Source organism: Narcine bancroftii, chromosome 3 (assembly GCF_036971445.1).
Source record: "Narcine bancroftii isolate sNarBan1 chromosome 3, sNarBan1.hap1, whole genome shotgun sequence".
Lineage (NCBI taxonomy): Eukaryota > Metazoa > Chordata > Chondrichthyes > Torpediniformes > Narcinidae > Narcine > Narcine bancroftii.
The window spans coordinates 283,071,573-283,091,631 of record NC_091471.1 but is presented as its reverse complement, the minus strand read 5'-3'; the positions used below and the strand labels follow the sequence as shown (position 1 = coordinate 283,091,631).

General features: G+C 49.2%; 2 protein-coding genes across 6 annotated transcripts in view; one reads left to right on the top strand and one right to left on the bottom strand.

Moving 5' to 3' along the window:
* The window catches only part of LOC138758876 (ubiquitin domain-containing protein TINCR-like), a 34,318-nt gene that overhangs the window by 9,234 nt on the left and 5,025 nt on the right, over window positions 1-20,059 (top strand). The gene's annotated exons all lie outside the window — the stretch shown is intronic.
* On the bottom strand, window positions 1,497-18,894 carry LOC138758875 (solute carrier family 46 member 2-like). Of its 5 annotated transcripts, XM_069928391.1 has the most exons (6): window positions 18,687-18,894; window positions 16,889-17,776; window positions 15,910-16,056; window positions 6,518-6,601; window positions 4,860-5,016; window positions 1,497-3,117 (listed from the first exon to the last, which is right to left on the bottom strand). In XM_069928391.1, exons 1-6 carry the CDS (start codon window positions 18,886-18,888, stop codon window positions 2,970-2,972), a joined length of 1,626 nt encoding a protein of 541 aa, XP_069784492.1. In that variant the 5' UTR covers window positions 18,889-18,894; the 3' UTR covers window positions 1,497-2,969. The 5 variants fall into 5 exon arrangements, with proteins under 5 accessions (XP_069784492.1, XP_069784494.1, XP_069784493.1 ...); XM_069928393.1 differs by lacking the exon at window positions 15,910-16,056; XM_069928392.1 differs by lacking the exon at window positions 18,687-18,894 and having other exon boundaries at window positions 16,889-18,503.

The following is a 20,059-nucleotide window of genomic DNA, read 5'->3' as shown; positions in this document are numbered from 1 at the left end:
CCTCCCAAGTGAAGTAACATTTCACTCATGAATCTGCAGGGGTCGTCTACTGCATCCGGTGCTCCCATTGTGCTCTCCTCTACACCGGAGAGACTGGATGCAGACTCGGAGATCGCTTTGTCAAGCACCGCAGCTCTGTCTGCTGCAATAGCGTGGATCTCCTCGTGGCCACCCATTTCAATTCCCATCCCATTCCCTTGCTGATATGAGGCCACCTGCAAATCTTCCGCCTGTGCACCCTCCAACCAGACGGCATCAACATCGACTTCTCTGGTTTCTGTTAAAGCACACCTCCAAATCATCTTCCCCTTCTAGTTCATTCTCTCTCTCTCCTCCTTGCTCCTTCTGTCTCCTTTCACAGAGCCAAAATCAATTCTCACCTCTTCTCTGAAAATATCCAAATAACACCTCCTCCATCCCATTCTTCCCTTTCTCTCTCAGTTTTCATTCAGATAACCTGTCTGCTCTTTTGCTTAAACCTTGAAGATAGGCTCAGGCTCGAAATGTCGGTCATATATTTTGACCTCCTATGGACGCCACAAGTTTGGCCGAGTCCCTCCAGCATTTACTGTGCATTTTCACTGCAATCATAGTGCCTGCGGACATCCGTGTTTCACATTATGATCGGTAGGGACTGGGCTGTGCTGCTCTCAGGTCTAAGCGGGGTACTGACAGCCCATCTAGTGACTGGTGAAGTGGCTGAGGATGGAGAGAAGCCACTGTTACTCCTGATTCAAGACCAGAGCCTTACATCAGTGGGAGGGCGATTGTTGGAGAAAGGGCAGTGTACATTTGGACAAGGCAGGGACTGATCAGGGCTTCATGTCGAGGACATCCTGCATCAGAGAACATTGATGAAGGCAGGCCTTTGGTAAGGCATTTGATAAGGTCCATCATAGCAATCGGGAGCTAACTGGATCCAACATTGGCTTGGTGATAGGAGCGAGAGGGTGGTGGCAGAAGTTGTGATGTCTGTGATCACCAGAGTGCCATGGAGATTGATACCAGGAGCCTTGCGGCTTGCAATAGATCTGATCAATAGGGATGTGACTGCAGGAGGAATGATTAGGCAGCCTACAGTAAGATTTTTAATGGAGACCCACAGCATGGAAACAGGCCATTTCAGCCCACCAGTCCGTGGCGCACAATTTACACCCCATTAACCTACATCCCTCGTACGTTTTGAAGGGGTGGGAGGAAACCCCATGCAGACACGGGGGAACGTGCAAACTCCTTACAGACAGCGCGAGATTTGAACCCGGGTCTAGTCCCGATCACTAGTGCTGTGAAGGCATCGCGCTAATCTCTACACCAGCCGTGCCGCCCATTTTGGGGTCAGGTTGAAAGTTGAGTAGGTGGTATTTAATCCCGACAAGTGTGAGATGCTGGCTGGATTGTGGGGGAGGGCGAGCAGAGACAGGGGGTTTAAACAGGAATGTTGATGAACAGAGACTGGGGGGGGGAGGGGGGTGAATAAAATGAGTGGCACACCTGCCTTCACAGGTTCCATTTCAGTTTATTTGTCAGATTGCATCTGGTACAGTGAAGAAGCAGTGTTACAGGCCCACTCTGATATTCATGCAGCTGTACAAGGTAGGTGAACAATTACAGAGTACATAGAGTCTGAGTGGAGAAGAAACAAATCAATTAGTGTCAAGCAAAGGCAACGTGAGAGCATTGTTGTGGGGTTCATTTAGGAGCCTGATGGCTGTGGGGAAAATACTGTCTTTAAGCCTGTTGGTACTTGATTGAACCTTCTCTCCGATGGGAGGAGGGAGGAGAGAGTGTGTCCTGGGTATCATGTTCAGTGTGTTGACTGCCTTTCCAAGGGAGTGGGAGAAGGAGGCCCTGGAGGAGAGGCTGTGTGTTCTGAGCTGTATTCACTACCTTCTGCAGCTTCTTCTGGACCTCAATAGTTGTTGAGGGAAATGTTGAACTTCCTTATTGTTTTAAGGAGGAAGAGGGGTTGGCTCTTTCTTGACCATCTCAACAACATACTTGTCCCAGCTCAGGTCACTCCAAAGATCTTGAACTGTCTACTTTTCTTCTTTAGTGCCATTAATATCAATAGGAGTGTGGACTCTGCTCTCTCTCCTGAAGACAATATCATTTCCTTCATCTTATTGACATTAAGAGAGAGTTGTCATCTTGGCACCAGACCTCTCCTTCCCGTTTTCCCTCTCATCATTATTTGGCACCCGGCCCACTTACTGTGGTGCTATCGGAGAATTTGAGGGTAGAGGGAGCGTAGTCAGGGAGTGAATATCTATCCTTGAGGAGGGCAGTGTTGAGTGTGATTGTGGAGGAGATGTGGTTTCCCCATCTCCACTGACTGTAGTCTACTAGACAAAAAGTCAAGGTTCCAGTTGCAGAGGGGGCAGTGACATTTAGGACAGGACCGAGAATATTGGATGTGGTTGCACTGGAGAGAGTGCGGAGGAGATTCTCCAGCATGCGAACTGGTTGGGAGAACCAGGGAGAGATTGGATAGGCTAGGCTTATTTTCCTTGGAGTAAAGAAATGTATAACATTATGAGGCCTAAATAGGATAGATGGACTAATTTTTCTCATGATGGTGAGAAAACAAGAGGGAAACTGTTCAAGGTGAGAGCAGGACTTTACACAGAGTGGTTGATATCTGGAACTTCCTGTCAGAGAAGGTGGTAGAGTCAGATACAGACATTGCATTTAGAGATGCTTAGAAAGGCAAGGCAGGGCAGGTAGTACTGGTGTAGGTACCAACCTTCTCACCAATCACCTCCTTGGTACCTACGGTGTAGAGGGGCCTACTTCTCAATTGTCCAACTTGATGATTCATATTTTCGAACTCAGTGACGAGTTGAACTTTGAAATGTCTCCCCGGACCCTCCTCCTGTGCACTTTACTACCCCAGCATCAAGGTCTCCACAACCCTTTGGTGGAGTACAATGAGAGGGTTGGTTGGGTGAGATCCAGCATTTCTCAGGGGTTCACGCTGGGCCTGACACATCCAGGGATGCTTCCAGTGTTTCGGCTGATGGTGACGGGGTGATGGCGTGCTCATCTGTGAAGTCATCGATGAGGAGACTCCGTGCTGATTTTGTGTCATCTCGTTTCCTCAGGCCACAGCTGTAAATCCTGTAGAAGTACAGCCATGAAAGAGTTAATGCCACAGCATCAGAGTGGGGTGGACAGCAGCAGGGTTGTCCACATCGGTGCCCGAGTTCTGAACCAACTCTCCAAATTAAATCAATCTAAATCAGGTCACTGACCACACTCCCCAGAGCTGTGTATCAGTCAATGCAAAATCCCTCCACCCGGGACTCCCTTGTCCACCCATTCCTTCTCACCAATCATCCCCCTTGGTACCTACCCATTATGAGCACAAAAAGTGCCACACTTGAACCCACACCTCTTCCCTCACCATCATTCTGGAATCCAAACAATCCTTCCATTTTACTTGTGAATCTATGGGGGTCATCTACTGCATCCGGTGCTCCCAGTGTGGTGGTCTCTACATTGAAGAGACTGGACGCAGATAGGATGATTGCTTTGTTGAGCACCTCAGCTCTGTCTGCCACAATAGCGTGGATCTCCCAATGGCCACACATTTCAATTCTCCATCCCATCCCTATGCTGACATGGGAACAGGCATGGTCTGGAACACGGGTACAGGTGTGATCTGGAATATGAGAACAGGTGTGGTCTGGAACATGGGAACAGGTGTGGTTTGGAACAGGAAAGTAGGCATGGACTGAAACATGTGAAAAGGCATGGTCTAGAACACAGGAACAGGCGTGATCTGGAACATGGGAACAGGTGTGCTCTGGGACACGAGAACAGGTGTGGTCCAGAACAGGGAAGTGGGCATGGTCTGGAACATGTGAACAGATGTGGTCTGGAGCACAGGAACAGGCATCACCTGGAACATGGGAGTGGGCATATTCTGGAACATAGGAACAGGTGTGGTCTGGAACATGGGAATGGGTGTAGTCTGGAACATGAGGACAGGTGTGGTTTGGAACACAAGAATAGGTGTGGACTGGAACATGGGAGAGGGTGTGGTCTGGAACATGGGAACAGGCATGTTCTGGAACATGGGAGTAGGCTTGGACTTGAACACAGGAACAGGCATGGTCTGGAACATGGGAACAGTTGTGATCTGGAACATGATAATAGATGTGGTCTGGAACGCGAGAACAGGTGTGATCTGGAACATGGGAAGTGGGCATGGTCTGGAACATGAAAGTGGGCATATTCTGGAACATGGGAACAGGCATGGTCTAGAACATGGGAACAGGCATGGTCTAGAACATGGGAACAAGTATTGTCTGGAACATGGGAATGGGTGTAGTCTGGAACATGGGAACAGGCATGGTCTAGTACACAGGAACAGGTGTGGTCAGGAACATGAGGACAGGTGTGGTTTAGAACACAAGAATAGGTGTGGCTTGGACATGGGAGAGGGTGTGGTCTGGAACATGGGAAAAGGCACGATCTGGAACACAGGAATAGGTGTGGTCTGGAATATGGGTGCAGTCATGGTCTGGAACATGGGAGTGGGTGTAGTTTGGAACACAGGAACAGACATGGTCTGAAACATAGGAGCAGGCATAGCCTGAAACATGGGAATAGGTGTGGTCTGGACACAGAAACATATGTGATTGGAACATGGGAACAGGTATGATCTGGAATGGGAACAGGTATGTTCTGGAAAATGGGAACAGGCATGGTCTGGAACATGGGAACAGGCTTGATTGGAACACGGGGAGTGGGCGTGATCTGGGAGATGGGATCAGTCATGGACTGGAACAAGGGCCGGGCATAGTCTGCAACATGGGAGCTGGCTCAGGGCTCTTTGACCTGGGAGACATACTTACAGAACTGGGAGCGTGGCGAGCCAACTGACCGTGGCAGCCAGGAGCAAGGGGAAGCTGCTGAACCACTCGAGGAAAGTAATGTAGAGACTGTTGAAGGCGAGGGTGGATAGCACATCCGCTAGGGTCATGGCTGTCTGTAGCCAGGCGAAAACGGAACCTGGGAAATTCAAGAACATCAAACGCAGGCTGTGGAGTTCACAAAAGGAACTCAACACAACAAGGCCAACATAGAACTCAGAGGCAGAAGGCTCCGGAATCTGAAGCCAAGCTGGAGGAACTTGGCAGATCAGTGGGAGTAAAGGAATGGTCAATGTTTCGGGCCAGAACCCTTCAAGTGAGGAGCTCACTTGTTTAGGCACTGGATACAAAAGATGATGGCCACTTTTGTGTTGGAGCAGACCATCCCGAGTGGCAGAAACACCTAAAGGTGGACTTCCATGTAACTCGACCCTCCTCCACCTGCCAACACCCCAGGCACCTTAGTTCTATCCAAGACCGAACAGATTCCTCTGGGGAGTAACTAATGGGTAGACTTGGTCTCCTGGGAGATGAGATGCCGGGACACTGGAACCACCTCTCCAGAGCATAGTCATCTCCGCTGGGCTCAGGGCTGCAGTGCCCGGACTCTGAGAGCCATCAGAGGAGGCAAAAGCCAGGGAGAGTTCTGGGACCTGGTTCTGCTGGGCGGTCAGGGAGTGGTGAAGGCTTGGTAAAGCCATGATGTGATCGGATGATTTCTCACTGTGATTAGAGATAGTCTGGTCAATGGGTGTGTGAGAGAGAAAGGACTAAGTCTCTGGACAGGGTAATTGGATATGGCTAAAACAGAATGTGATTGGAGGCATTCAGTCTATAACAGGTGGAATGACAAACTAAAATAAGATCGTGGACATGAATCTTTGAAGCTAAAAGTTAAACCTCCAGCGTTTGATGGAGCAGATGATGATGTCTAGTCTGAGATGAAGGATGGTGCACTTGGTAATGGTGGCTGTTACATGGTTAACAGGGTTTCAGGAGGGGAATGTTAATAGAGGAGGAGTCGGTCTATTGAAGCTGTGATAGGAGGAGGTGGCCTGTGAGTGGTGTGACTGGCAGAGGAAGTGGCCAATTGGCAGCACACAGTGTAGACGATTTGATTGGAGGAAGGGTTAGTTTATGGCCAAGGTGAGTGGACAAGGGGATGGTCTATCAAGCAGGTGGTGAGCCAGGGGTTGCTGGTACTGCCTGTAGACAGGGTGACTCACATAGGCCTAGACCAAGCCTTCACCTGTCTGAGTGACAACGTCAAAGGGACAAGCGACTTGTGGCAGGTGGAAAATGCCCAGACAGATTTGGGGGAGCATGTCAACACTGCAGGCAACCCCACTGCAAGTGGGTTCCATTCCCACCTGCTGCCTGTGTGGAGTTTGCAGTGATCGGGAGGGTGCTCCCCCCCCCCACCCCCGCCCGGCGTGCCAGTTTCCTCCCACATCCCAGTCGTGTATATTGGAAGGTGAGTAACTCTCATGGAAAACAGAGGTCAGAGAAAACGGGAGGGAGAGGAAGTGCTCAAGTTAGTGTGGGAGAAATGATTGTTCTGAGCTGGCATAGACTAGATGGGCTGAATGGCTCTCCTCAATGTTGTGAGGAACCGATGGACAAGTGAGGGGATTTCTTACCGTAGGAAGCTTCCTCTGTGAGCTGGGACAGTCTTGCTCGAATTGTGGGCATCGGAATGTAGGAGAACAACATCATGGCCCGTGCTGTAAAACACAGAATGATTGTGTGGGTGTCAGACCCAGAGGTTAGAGACTGGGAGGGGGGACGGGGAGCGGACATAGAGCTATCCCACATGGCAGCTGCGTCATGCTCGTCTGCCAGTCTGGGGGATGAGGTACCAACCCCTGGTCATGGGGAGTGTCTGCTTCTCTTGTTCTGGATGCAGGTCTACCCCGGGACCCTGCTCCTTGGGTCGGTGTCCTCAGCCAGGCCCAGGTGGGGGCTCTCAGAGAACCAAGTGTGGGCAGTACTGTCCATTTTCTTTTGCCTTTTTGGCAATAAATCAAATCTGCCCCTTTGTTATTCAACATCTGAAAGTTACAAGTACTACTTTAATCTACAATTCAGGCGATTCACACAAAACATACGTTACAAATTGGAACGTAAATATCTCTGTCAATACTGTTAAACACTTGGGGAGCTAACTGTGCCCGGAGACCCTCCAAACTGCCCGTGAGCATTGAGTGCTCCCTCTCCCTGGATACAAGAGTACACAGGTGTCCTCGGAAGAGGGGCAAGCCAGTTGGCCCGAGCTGAACCCTGGCAGGGCTGCCCCTTCTAAAGAGTGACCAATCCTGGGCGTCTGGACTGTTCCTATTCTGATCACTGAAATTATGGCATTCCATTGTTGCCATGGCAGAACAGGGGAGCCAGATTAATGGCCTGCACAGCAGGCACGGGCCTTGTCCAAGGAGTGGGAAACACACAGCTCATGCTGGAGGGATTCTGGGTGTCGGGTGAGAACCTTGGAGCTAAACACAGATAATGCAACACACACACACACGCACACACACATGCACACAGACACATGCACCCACACCCACACAGACACACGCACACACGCACAGAGAGAGTTGCATACATGAACACACAAAGACACAAACACATACTTAGACATACACAGATATGTGAACACACAGTTACATACACAGATACAATGAGCAGACACACACACATGCATACATATGCTCACATACACAGCTACATACACATATGTGAACACACATATGTGCACACATACACAGACTTGCACTTAGTCACACTCACTCTTTCTTTGGCTTGGCTTCGCGGACGAAGATTTATGGAGGGAGTAAATGTCCACGTCAGCTGCAGGCTCGTTTGTGGCTGACAAGTCCGATATGGGACAGGCAGACACGGTTGCAGCGGTTGCAGGGGAAAATTGGTTGGTTGGGGTTGGGTGTTGGGTTTTTCCTCCTTTGTCTTTTGTCAGTGAGGTGGGCTCTGCGGTCTTCTTCAAAGGAGGTTGCTGCCTGCCGAACTGTGAGGCGCCAAGATGCACGGTTGGAGGCGATATCAGCCCACTGGCGGTGGTCAATGTGGCAGGCACCAAGAGATTTCTTTAGGCAGTCCTTGTACCTCTTCTTTGGTGCACCTCTGTCTCAGTGGCCAGTGGAGAGCTCGCCATATAACACGATCTTGGGAAGGCGATGGTCCTCCATTCTGGAGATGTGACCTACCCAGCGCAGTTTGATCTTCAGCAGCGTGGATTCAATGCTGTCGGCCTCTGCCATCTCGAGTACTTCGATGTTGGAGATGAAGTCAATGAATGTTGAAAATGGAGCGGAGACAACGCTGGTGGAAGCATTCTAGGAGCCGTAGGTGATGCCGGTAGAGGACCCATGATTCGGAGCCGAACAGGAGTGTGGGTATGACAACGGCTCTGTATCCGCTAATCTTTGTGAGGTTTTTCAATTGGTTGTTTTTCCAGACTCTTTTGTGTAGTCTTCCAAAGGCGCTATTTGCCTTGGCGAGTCTGTTGTCTATCTCGTTGTCGATCCTTGCATCCGATGAAATGGTGCAGCCGAGTTAGGTAAACTGGTTGACCGTTTTGAGTTTTGTGTGCCCGATGAAGATGTGGGGGGGCTGGTAGTCATGGTGGGGAACTGGCTGATGGAGGACCTCAGTTTTCTTCAGGCTGACTTCCAGGCCAAACATTTTGGCAGTTTCCGCAAAACAGGACATCAAGTGCTGAAGAGCTGGCTCTGAATGGGCAGCTAAAGCGGCATCGTCTGCAAAGAGTAGTTCACGGACAAGTTGCTCTTGAGTCTTGGTGTGAGCTTGCAGGCGCCTCAGATTGAAGAGACTGCCATCCGTGCGGTACTGGATGTAAACAGTTTCTTCATTGTTGAGGTCTTTCATGGCTTGTTTCAGCATCATGCTGAAGAAGATTGAAAAGAGGGTTGGTGCGAGAACGCAGCCTTGCTTCACGCCATTGTTAATGGAGAAAGGTTCAGAGAGCTAATTGCTGTATCTGACCCGACCTTGTTGGTTTTCATGCAGTTGGATAACCATGTTGAGTAACTTTGGGGGGCATACGAGGCACTCTAGTATTTGCCAAAGCCCTTTCCTGCTCACGGTGTCGAAGGCTTTGGTGAGGTCAACAAAAGTGATGTAGAGTCCTTTGTTTTGTTCTCTGCACTTTTCTTGGAGCTGTCTGAGGGCAAAGACCATGTCAGTAGTTCCTCTGTTTGCGCGAAAGCCGCACTGTGATTCTGGGAGAACATTTTCGGCGAAACTAGGTATTATTCTATTTAGGAGAATCCTAGCGAAGATTTTGCTTGCAATGGAGAGCAGCGTGATTCCCCTGTAGTTTGAGCAGTCTGATTTTTCGCCTTTGTGTTTGTATAGGGTGATGATGATGGCATCACGAAGGTCCTGAGGCAGCTTTCCTTGGTCCCAGCAGAGCTTGAAAAACTCATGCAGTTTGGCATGCAGAGTTTTGCCACCAGCCTTCCAGACATCTGGGGGGATTCCATCCATACCTGCTGCTTTGCCACTTTTCAGTTGTTCAATTGCCTTATATGTCTCTTCCCGGGTGAGGACCTCATCCAGCTCTAGCCTTAAGGGCTGTTGAGGGAGCTGGAGCAGGGCGGATTCTTGGACTGAGCGGTTGGCACTGAAAAGAGATTGGAAGTGTTCTGACCATCGGTTGAGGATGGAGATCTTGTCGCTGAGGAGGACTTTGCCATCTGAGCTGCGCAGCGGGCTTTGGACTTGGGGTGAGGGGCCGTACACAGCCTTTAGAGCCTCATAAAAACCCTTGAAGTCGCCAATGTCCGCGCTGAGCTGGGTTCGTTTGGCGAGGCTAGTCCACCACTCATTTTGGATCTCCCAGAGTTTGTGCTGAAGATGGCTGCATGCGCGACAGAAGGCTCGTTTCTTCTCTGGCCAGGACGGCTTTGCAAGATGAGCCTGTGGTGGGCAGCTTGCTTCTTTGCCAGCAGATCCTGGATTTCCTGGTCGTTTTCATCGAACCAGTCCTTGTTTTTCCTGGAGGAGAAGCCCAGTACCTCTTCAGTGGATTGCAGTATGGCAGTCTTCAGTGATCCCAGAGGGTTTCAGGGGACGAGTCCATGAGGCGGATTGCATCCTCGAGCTTTGCTTTGAGGTTTGCCTGGAAGTTTCCTGTCACTTCGTCTGATTGCAAGTTTCCAACATTGAACCTCTTTCTGGGGGCTTTGCTGTTCCTGGGCTTTGGCTTGAAGTGAAGGTTGAGCTTGCAGCGAACCAGCCGGTGGTCAGTGTGGCATTCCGCGCTGGGCATGACCCTGGTGTGGAGCACATCTCGTTTGTCTCTTTCTCGCACCAGGACGTAGTCCAGGAGGTGCCAGTGTTTGGATCGGGGATGCATCCAGGTAGTCTTCAGGCTGTCCCTCTGCTGGAAAAGGGTGTTTGTAATGACAAGCCGCTGTTCTGCGCAGAGCTCCAACAGGAGGCGCCCATTGTCGTTGCACTTGGCGACACCATACTTGCCCAGGATTCCTGGCCAGGTTTCTGAGTCTTTGCTGACGTGAGCGTTGAAGTCGCCAAGGATGACAACCTTGTCGGCTGTAGGGGTGCATTGAATGAGGTTGCACAGATCAGTGTAGAACTTGTCCTTTTCTGCTGGTTCCGCCTGGAGGGTTGGAGCATAGACACTGATGAGGGTGAAGCGACGCTTTTTTTGAAGGGGGAGTCGCATGGACATGATCCGGTCCGAGTGGCCTGTCGGGAGGTTTTTGAGTTTGGAGGCAATGGAGTTCTTGACCATGAAGCCTACACCAGATAGGCGTCATTCATCCATAGGCTTGCCAGACCAGTAGAGTGTGTAGCCCGCGCCGCGTTCTTGGAGGCTGCCTACATCTGCAAGGCGGACTTCACTGAGAGTGGCTATGTCGATGTCAAGTCTGAGGAGTTCATGTACGATGTGGGCAGACTGACGTTCAGGTCGGTGGCTGTCAGCCTTGTCTAGCATGGTTCTGATGTTCCAGCATGCTAGCTTGAGTTTGTGAGCATCTTTTGAGGGGGAGGACATGGAGGGGGAGGACGTGGACCTGTCCTCGGGCCTGCGCAAAGGAGCTTTTAGGTGGAGTACAGTGTGCGCAGTACTGGCCCCACCCTTTACACCCATGGTTCATGTGCCGTGGCCAAGCAAGCTGGGACGTGGCAGCGAGGTCTTTGGGTCGTAGGTTTTATATCGGAGTGGCCTTCTCCTATGCAGGTTTCTTACCCTGGCTGGAGGGGCCTGCCTCCCCTCCTAGGTCAGACCATTCCTGGTCGCAAATCACCTATGGACATGGCCTAGGTAAGTTTAATTGGGTTCTCTAACTACGTCTGAGGTAGGTCAGGGACCCGGTTGGATTCTGACGGGGTTGACCGAGTCACACCCTTTCTTACTGCTGGGGTGTAAAATGTAAAAAGCGAGGGGGAGGCGGCGGCCCCGGCCTCGGTAGAGTGAGGCACTCTACTACACTCACTCACTACAGACATGTAAAAAGCCACCCACACAAAGCTAACTCTGTGACTCAGTGGTGCTCACAGGGGGCTCTCACGGAGTGAACTGTTTCTGTGGGATTGAGCAATCACTTGGCCCAGACCCCAGGCCTGTGACGTCTGTGCTCATGGATGACTGTCAGGGATAAAGCCCCAAACTCTGTGCTGCGCCAGTGGGTGAGGGGTGAGCTGTGTGTTTCCCACTCCTTGAACAAGTCCCGTGTCTGCTGTGTAGGCCATTAATCTGGCTCCCCTGTCCTGCCATGGCAACAATGGAATGCCATAATTTCAGTGATCAGAATAGGAACAGTCCCACCCTCTAGTGCGGGAAAAGGATGAAGCAAATCCAGTAAATGCAGACGTGGTCAGGTAAATGTCACACTTAACTGCACCTTCAAACATTCCAGCTCTTATTGCACCTAAAGAACACAAAACCCTCTCTCACATACGTTACCCAGCTCCCAGCCACAAACACAGCTCAACAATCTTGCCACTGTTCATCCCTAGCGGGACTCTCTGATCTACGGGCTGTGCCAGGGGGACGCACACAGACCCAGAACGGCTGGAAGACCAACTCAGTGGCAGACGCCCCTGAAACTTGGTCTTCCAGCATGCAGAGATGTCGGTGAGGGAATGCTGCCGACCGGCGTGTTCCAGGCTGCAGGAGTCTGTGCTGAGGGATGCACCGTGGCTCGAGTCCTTTCATTACCATGCACTGATTTTTTTTTTAAACTTTATTTATTCGTTCAAAAAACAAATAATATATGACATATACAACAATTAACCATAAACATGAACGTTATTTTTTATATATATAAAAAAAGAAAAAAGAAAAGAACCCCGCCCCCCCCCTTCAGCCAACTCTCCTAAGGAGAACCATAAAGAAAGAAAAAAGAAAAAATATTAAAGAGAAATTAAATATACATATTAAGATCGAATCAATGTAAATTGAAATGTAAATATTCTGAATATAACGACCACATTAATAAAAAAATTATAATTATCACATGAAACGTATGTAATTTTTCCCATTATTAAACAATATTTCATCTCATTATGCCATCTATTAAGAAAGTCCCTCAAACAGAGAGGGAAGTAACTGCAAAGAGCCCCTACTGCTGCAGAGGATTAATGTTGCAATGTTCAGTAATGGAATGTATTTATGAATATGGGTTGAGAAAAAAGTACTTTCAAAAAACCTTCAAAACCATACAGGTTAATTGGGTGTGATTGGGCAGCACGAGCTTGTGGGCTGGAAAGGCCTGTTACCGCGCTGGATGACTAAAGAAGACGGCACAAATTTCCCATGGTGTAATTGTGAATAAAGTTTATTTGTGGAAAAAAAACTCTGGACGTCCCACCACATCATTCTTACACAGACACATCTGCACACTCTACACTTACATCTGTGCATTGAAAGCATGCACTGGTAGTTTAACTAGGACAGGCCTACACTGTGAATGGCAGGGCATAGATATGGTTAACAGTCATGTCTTGTTCCTAAGGCAGGAGAGGCTAAAACGAGAGCAGAGGTTGAAGAGAAGGGAAAAGAGGGACATCTTTAGCACATAAGTGGGTGGTGTGTGTGTGGAGGAAGCTGCCAGAGGAACATGGAACCATAGAGCATTACAGCTCAAAAATAGGTCCTTCAGCCTTTCTCATCTGTGCTGAACTATTATTCAGCCTCATCCCACTGACCTGCACCAGTCCATATCCCTTCATATCCCTCCTGTCCATGTACCTGTCAAAATTTTTCTTAAATGTTCAAATTGAGCCCCCATTCAGCTGGCAGCTCATTTCCACATTCCCACCACTCTCTGTGTGAAGAAGATCCCCCCAAATCTTTCCCCTTTTTCACCCTAAAGCCACATCATCTCGTATTTATCTCTCCCACTCTCAGTGGGAAGAGCCCTTCCTCAGGGATCCCAAAGATCAGGCAATCGTCTGAATAAAAGAATGAGGAAGGTGGGGGAGGATTACAGGTGGCAGGAGAGAGGAGTCAGGAAAGGAGCTGGTAGGTGATGGGGGAGGGGCAGAGGGTTGAGGAAGATACTCTGTGATAGGAGGAGTATAGGGACAGGGGTGGGGAGGTGGAGGAGGGCAGATGTGGGTGATGGACAGGGAGAGGGATGGAAAGAAGTCAGAAGGATAGGGGAACATGAGAAGTGAAGAGTTACCAGAAATGGGAGGTCGACATTGATGGAGACTGGTTGGGTCCAGACAGAATATGAGGCATTGCTCCTCCAATTTGCTGTTAGTCTCAGTTTGACAAGCCATGAGTCCATTGGCTGACATATTGGAGTGGGAATGGGATGGGGAATTGAAATGGGTGCCCAGTGGGGGAATTCACATATTGCAATGGACAGAGCAAAGGTGCTCAATGAAGCGATTTCCCAGTCTGCGTCCAGTCTCTCTAATGTCGAGAAGTCCGGATACGACCCCTGCAGATTCACAAGTGAAGTATGGGAGGAGTGGGTGTGAGGCAAGTGTAGAATTTCTTGTGGCCACAGGGGAAGGTACTAAGGGGGAAATTGGTGGGATAGGACAGGTTGACATGTAAATTAAAGAAACGACGCTTCTATTCCATCTTGGCACTCTCTAATGGGATGGCATCAATGTCGACCTCCAACTTTTGGTAACCCCTCACTCCTCTCTGTTCTCCATTCTCTCCCCACTTCCCCTCCTCACTCCTCTCTCCCTCTTTCTCCCCCCATCCCCCTGTTCTCCCCTCCACTGCCCATCCCTTCCCTTCCTCCTATTACAAAACATTTTCCTCAGCCCTCTGCCCCTCCTCAATCACCTCTTAGTTCCTCTCGTTTCTACCCCTCACCTGTGCTCCTCTCTCCTACACCCCCCCTCCCCACTCCCACATCTTCTTATTCAGAGGTTTGCCTGATCTTTGGCATCCCTGAGGATGCTGACCCAACACACCAATGGCATCGTGAAGAAAGCACATCACCGCCTCTACTTCCTCAGGAGTTTGCGGAGGTTTGGTACAACACCAGAAACCCTGGCAAATTTCTACAGAGGTGTGGTGGAAAGTGTACTGACCGGCTGCATCACAGTCTGGTATGGGGACTGGGGACACCAATACCCCTGAGCATAAAGCCCTCCAAAAAGTAGTGGACACAGCCCAGGACATCGCAGGCAAAGCCCTCCCCACTATTGAGAACATCTACAGGGAACGCTACCGTTGGAGAGCAGCAGCAATCATCAAAGACCCTTGCCCCCCCAGCACACGCTCTGTTCTAGCTGCTGACAACAGGAAAGAGGTGTAGGTGCCTCAAGACTCGCAGCACCAGGTTCAGGAACAGCTGCCTCCCCTCCACCATCAGACACCTCGACAGCAAACTTAATCAGGGACTCATTTAAAGCCTCTCACTTGGGCACTTTATTGATTTTCTTGGTTCTCTCTGTATTGCACAGTAGGTTTGTTTACATTTGTTATCCATTTACAGTTCTATATTTGTTTACATGTTTACACTTGTACAGGTTATTTTTTGCACTACCGATTAATGGTAATACTGCCGCGCCCGCAGAATAAAGGAATCTCAGGGTTGAATGTGATGTCGTGTATGTACTCTGACAATAAATCTTGACTGCCCATTGCTCTCCATGGATGCTGCCGGACGATGAGGCCCTTCTGCGTGCACACTGTGTCTCGCTGCGGTACTCCAAGAATGGTATAAACAGTGCTTTGTGGAGCCTTCCCACTCTTCTACTCAATGCCTTGGCTGTGAAGTAGCAAAGTAGACAAGCAAACCACATGCCTTCTTCACTGCTCAGAGAGCTACGGACATTCACCGCAAGGTCTCTCTGTACATCAACACACCAAAGGAGGCTGCCGTCTACTCTGTATGCCCCACAGGATGTGACTTTCCGAAATGCATGACCTCAAGCTGGTCTGGATTGATTTCCCTCTGCTCCCACTCCACCAATTTACCAGCTGGCCTCCTTCCCATCTTTGACAAATGTCACTATCCATGCCTGTGCCAAATTTTGTGTCGACCTGTAACCTTACTCTTCAGATTGCCCACTCAAGTCAGAATGATCAGATGCAGACTGATCCATGCAGTTGTGAATGAAGTGCCCTTTGAAGTGAATCAGATCTGAAGTGAGACCTGCTCGTCTTTCAGCAGATCTGTGACCAGATCCAGGAGAAGCCTGGAGTGGGAGCAGTGCCTTCTCCATCAAGCTGTGAAGAGGAGAGGATGTGTCTGACCTGGACGTGCCTGCTTCAAGGCTGTACCCAGACCCTGACCTTGAGTGGCTTTCCTCTCTGGAGGCTGGGGTGGGTGAAGGGAAGACAGGACTGGGATTTTACCTGGTGCTGTGTGGCACAGAGGACATCTAGGTTTTGATTGGTAAGTGATTGGTGGGAATGTTTAGACTGAAGACGGTTTAAAAAAAAAACTCCAGCCGTTTATAACCAGATTGTGCTCTTTAATCTATGTTTCCACACCCCTCATGGTTACTGAGTAGTGAATTCTTGTTGCTTTTGAATGATTAACACAAATACCTGAACCCATGAACTCAAGTGTAGTCACTGTCAGGATGTGGTCAGGCACTGAATGACTCACATCCATATTGCCGAATTCAACTGGTCCAGGATCAATCACATCCAAGAACTCCTGCCTTTCCAACTCCAGACGTTTCTCACAGCCTTCTGATAAAAAGAGTCCAAAGAGATAGGGTAATGGGTCACATGGGTGTATTTGGGTGGTGTGGGCTCATGGGCTGGATGGGCCTGTAACTCTGCTGGATCTCTAAATTTAATTAAGTTTAAAAAAATGCATTAAACAAGAAAACTATAGGTGCTTGAAATTGAAAATAAAACCAGAAAGTGCCGGAACACTCAGACTGTCAGGCAAGAAGGAAAGGAACCTGAGAGTTTATTTCAGATTCCTGTGAGAAGTTGTCCCACGCAGACCAGATCATTGATTATTAACTCTCTCCAAGGGACTTTACAACAATCTGGGAGGTTTCCATGGTTACTGCCCCTCCTTGTCCTACATCTTACAGAATTCACCTGCACACCGAAATGCTGGAGAAACTCAGCCAGTCTTTCAGCGTCCATAGGAGACAAAGATACACTCCTGACATTTCGGTCTGAGCCCTTCTTCAAACAATATATCTTTGTCTCCTATGGACGCTGAAAGACCGACTGAGTTCCTCCAGTGTTTCGGGTGTTTTTACTACAATCACACCGTCTGCAGACTTTCCTTTCACTCTCACCAACTTGTTGTGACAACCATGTGAATTCATTGCCTGAAAAAGTTTGGTTAAATATTGGATCCCTGAACTAAAGTCCCACACTCATAGTTAAAACCTCACAGGATTCAAAATTCAATCACTTGTTTAATAGATCAATATCTCCATACTTTTTTGCCACCTTAACTTTCGGACGAGGCAAGAGAGGGGAAGTAGTGCAGAAGCTCTTCTCCAGCACGGAGAATATATCCCCTTTAAATGTAGTTAAAGCAAAGCTGGTCACTTACCGATGAAGTATAAGGAGGTGCTTCTCACAAAGGCCATGGTGACAAGTCCAGCAGTGTTGGAGATGATGCCCATCAATATTAGGGAGGTGTCACTCAACCAGCTGGAGAAGGCCAGGACTCCAAGGAAGCTGGTGAGAAACATAGCAAAGGAAGCGGCCTTTCCGTACCCAACAAAGACCGAGTTCCAGCTCAGTGGGGGCTTCAGGACATAAAGGGCGATGACATTTTCCCCGCCGGTCATTCCAAAATCGTACAGGATGTAGCAGATGAAGAAAAGAATCACTTCTCTGCTGAATTTTCTCCCGCAGGGATTGCAGACTTGTGCAGGCAGCCGTTGTTGTGTAGGGACGCTGGGGTATCTGAGGAAGACTGCAGCATACAGCAGACTCAGTGAGTAGAGCGACAGACACAAGCAGATGAGCAGCAGCCCTTGCTGGTTATTGACTTTAATGAGAAAGAAGTGACCAGACACTATACTGCCCAGGAGTCCGGCCATCCCGGACGTCACCTCCAGCACATTTAACCGCAGCCTCCGTCTCCCTGATTCAGACCGCAAGGCAGTGTAGGTGTTAACTCCACTCCAATAGGCTGGAAACCCTCCGGTCAGACCATTGATCACCGCTGACCCGTACATCACACTGATGGGCAGCTGGAAGACATGGGTGAAGAACAGCAAGAGCCTCCCTATCAGGTACCCCAGCAAGGGCACCACCAGCAGGACCCTCTGTCGATGGGCAGCCCACCTCGCCAGTGGCACAGTTGTCAGCATGGGGGCCAGAGAGTAGATCGTGTTGTAAACCATGTAGAACCGAGCCATTGCCTTCTGGGCCAGCTCAGCAGTGTCAGGAGTTGTTCCATTGAGGCGATCGTACACCACCATCAACAGTGCTGTATCAAAGAGAGAATTGGCGACATTGGTGACAAGGACCACCGGCTCCACACAGGTGAGCAAAGTACTCATTTAACACCTGGGAGCTCTCTATTAAAAATCTCTTTATCGACACTCACTACACATAACACAGCTTGCCAGCCCTGAACAAGGAAAAGGAATCTCTAATCTGGAAGTCTCTCCACTCTCCAGTGGTCTCTGTTCTGTCCAGGAGGTATTCCAGTCTGCAGCAGCCTTTGTTCTGTACTGGAGGTATCTGTTCTGGAGAAATCTCCCTTCGATACGAGAGGTATCCCTGTTGTGGAATTGTCTCAGTTCTGTGCTGAGGTTTCTCGGTTCTGGAGCAATCTCAGTACTGGGCAAACATTTATAATGTTGACAGAGACGCACTCTGCCAAGAAATTCTGAGACTTTCCTCCACCCCACGGCCAGAGAGAGTTGGTGTTGCATTCGTCATCATGGATGAGGAAATGTGAGAATAAAAAAGGAACTGGCATTAAACATGAAAAACAAAACTAGAAGGTTCTTTCCTAACTGCTCTAATTTTCAGCAATTGCGTGCAATTATTACCAAGACCACTGGTCACTAATTCTCAGTTCATGAAAGGATGTGGTAATGCTTGCAAATTTGTCCTTTGCTGTTCCTCATTCATTACTATACAGCTGTGGAACTTCACTATAGAACACTAGGAGTTAGATTCATGTCTAACCCATTAACCCTAACCCATTCTCAACCTCTTTTCAGATATGCCCCCTCCCACCCCCCCCCACCCCCACCCCCAAGGACTGCTCAAAATTTACGGGCTCACTTCCCTATGAAGAAGAAAGTTTTGGTTCGAGGACTGACTACACACAAAAAAACAGATGTTATGTGACACGAGGTGAAAGGAAAACAAGGCTTTTACTTAACTGTGCTGTGCCCCCATTGAAAATGGCTGGTCTTGATGGAGAAAGGTCACCAGCGTTGCACTTCCAAGGAATTTTTGCAAGGATTTTAACAAGGTTCTGCATTGCTGCCCAGCTAAAAAGGAACATAGGAGATTACAGACTCGCAGTGGTTCCAAACCTTTTACTTTCCACTCACATACCACTTTAAGTATTCCCGATGCCATAAGTGTTCTCTGATTAATAAGGGATTGCTTAAGGTGGTATGTGTTTTAATCATTCCAAATTGATTCGTTATGTGCATGGTTTCATAACTCCAAAGGAAATGGGCCAATGACAGTTTTTCCTCAAGCAAAATATTTCAGTAATAATTGGGTGTAGAGCAGTGATTCTCAACCTTCCCTTCCTACTCACATCCCACCTTAAGCAATCCCTTACTAATCACAGAACACTTATGGCATAGGGAATACTTAAAGTGGTATGTGAGTGGAAAGTAAAAGGTTGGGAACCACTGGCTGCCCGCCATCGGTTGTGGTTGACCATGGGGACTGTGCCTCTGGTGGCCTCTCCAGGGCGCAAGATCTGTCCCCCATCCCCCCATGCCAATAAGGAGCGATGAAGGTCGATGCAGTTTGGTGGCAGCAGCATCGCAGGAGTTGCCGAGCCGGGACTGAGTGCAGCAGTCAGCTGCCTTCTGGCCTCCGGATTTATCCACAGGGTTCACTCCCAAAACCTTTCCCATGAGAGGGTATGAGAGAGAGAATCCCGTGATAAGACAGCGGAGGTTTCCTCTCCTTGATGAGTTCCCATCCGTGGTTAATGAGCCCCATCTGCCTGGTGCAAATGGTTTCAAGGTGCCAGTGGCCTGCTTTTGCCCTTTCTCCTGTAGACTGATCCTTGTGAAAGGAGGATAGGGGTGGTGGAGGGGAAGATGTGGCTGGTTATGGGATCACACTGAAGTTGGCAGAAGTGTTGGAGGAAAATGTGTTTGTGGGGCCTGGTGAGGTGGAAAGTGAAGTCTAGGGGATCTCTGTCCTTGTTCTGCCTGAGGGGAGGTGAGGTAAGGGAAGAGGTACGAGGAAAGGAGGAGATATGGGTGCGGGATTTGTCAATGACTGTACGGGGGAAGCCATATTTATTGGGCAGACTAGGTAGCATTGCAGAGCTGATACAGCACCAGTGCCCCAGGTTGTAGTCCGCTGCTGTCTATAAGGAGATTGCACGTTCTCTCTGTGTCTGTGTGGGTTTCCTCCCACGGACATAGGGGGTTGGGAAATTAATTGGTCACATTGGTGTAATCGAGTGGCATGGGCTCATGGGCCAGAAGGGCTGTTACTGTGCTGTGTGCCAAACGTTTCTTAAAAATTAAAGAAAGAGGACATTTTGGATGTCCAGGAG

What these genes read in the sequence shown, in the direction of transcription:
- LOC138758875 (XM_069928391.1), bottom strand. Translation starts at nt 18,888, where the DNA reads ATGGCATCGGGAATACTTAAAGTGGTATGTGAGTGGAAAGTAAAAGGT. An exon ending in TTCAATGGGGGCACAGCACA is followed by an intron (nt 17,777 to 18,686) that starts GTTAAGTAAAAG and finishes TCTTTGATACAG; the next exon opens with CACTGTTGATGGTGGTGTAC. An exon ending in CTCGCCACGCTCCCAGTTCT is followed by an intron (nt 3,118 to 4,859) that starts GTAAGTATGTCT and finishes GTACTTCTACAG; the next exon opens with GATTTACAGCTGTGGCCTGA.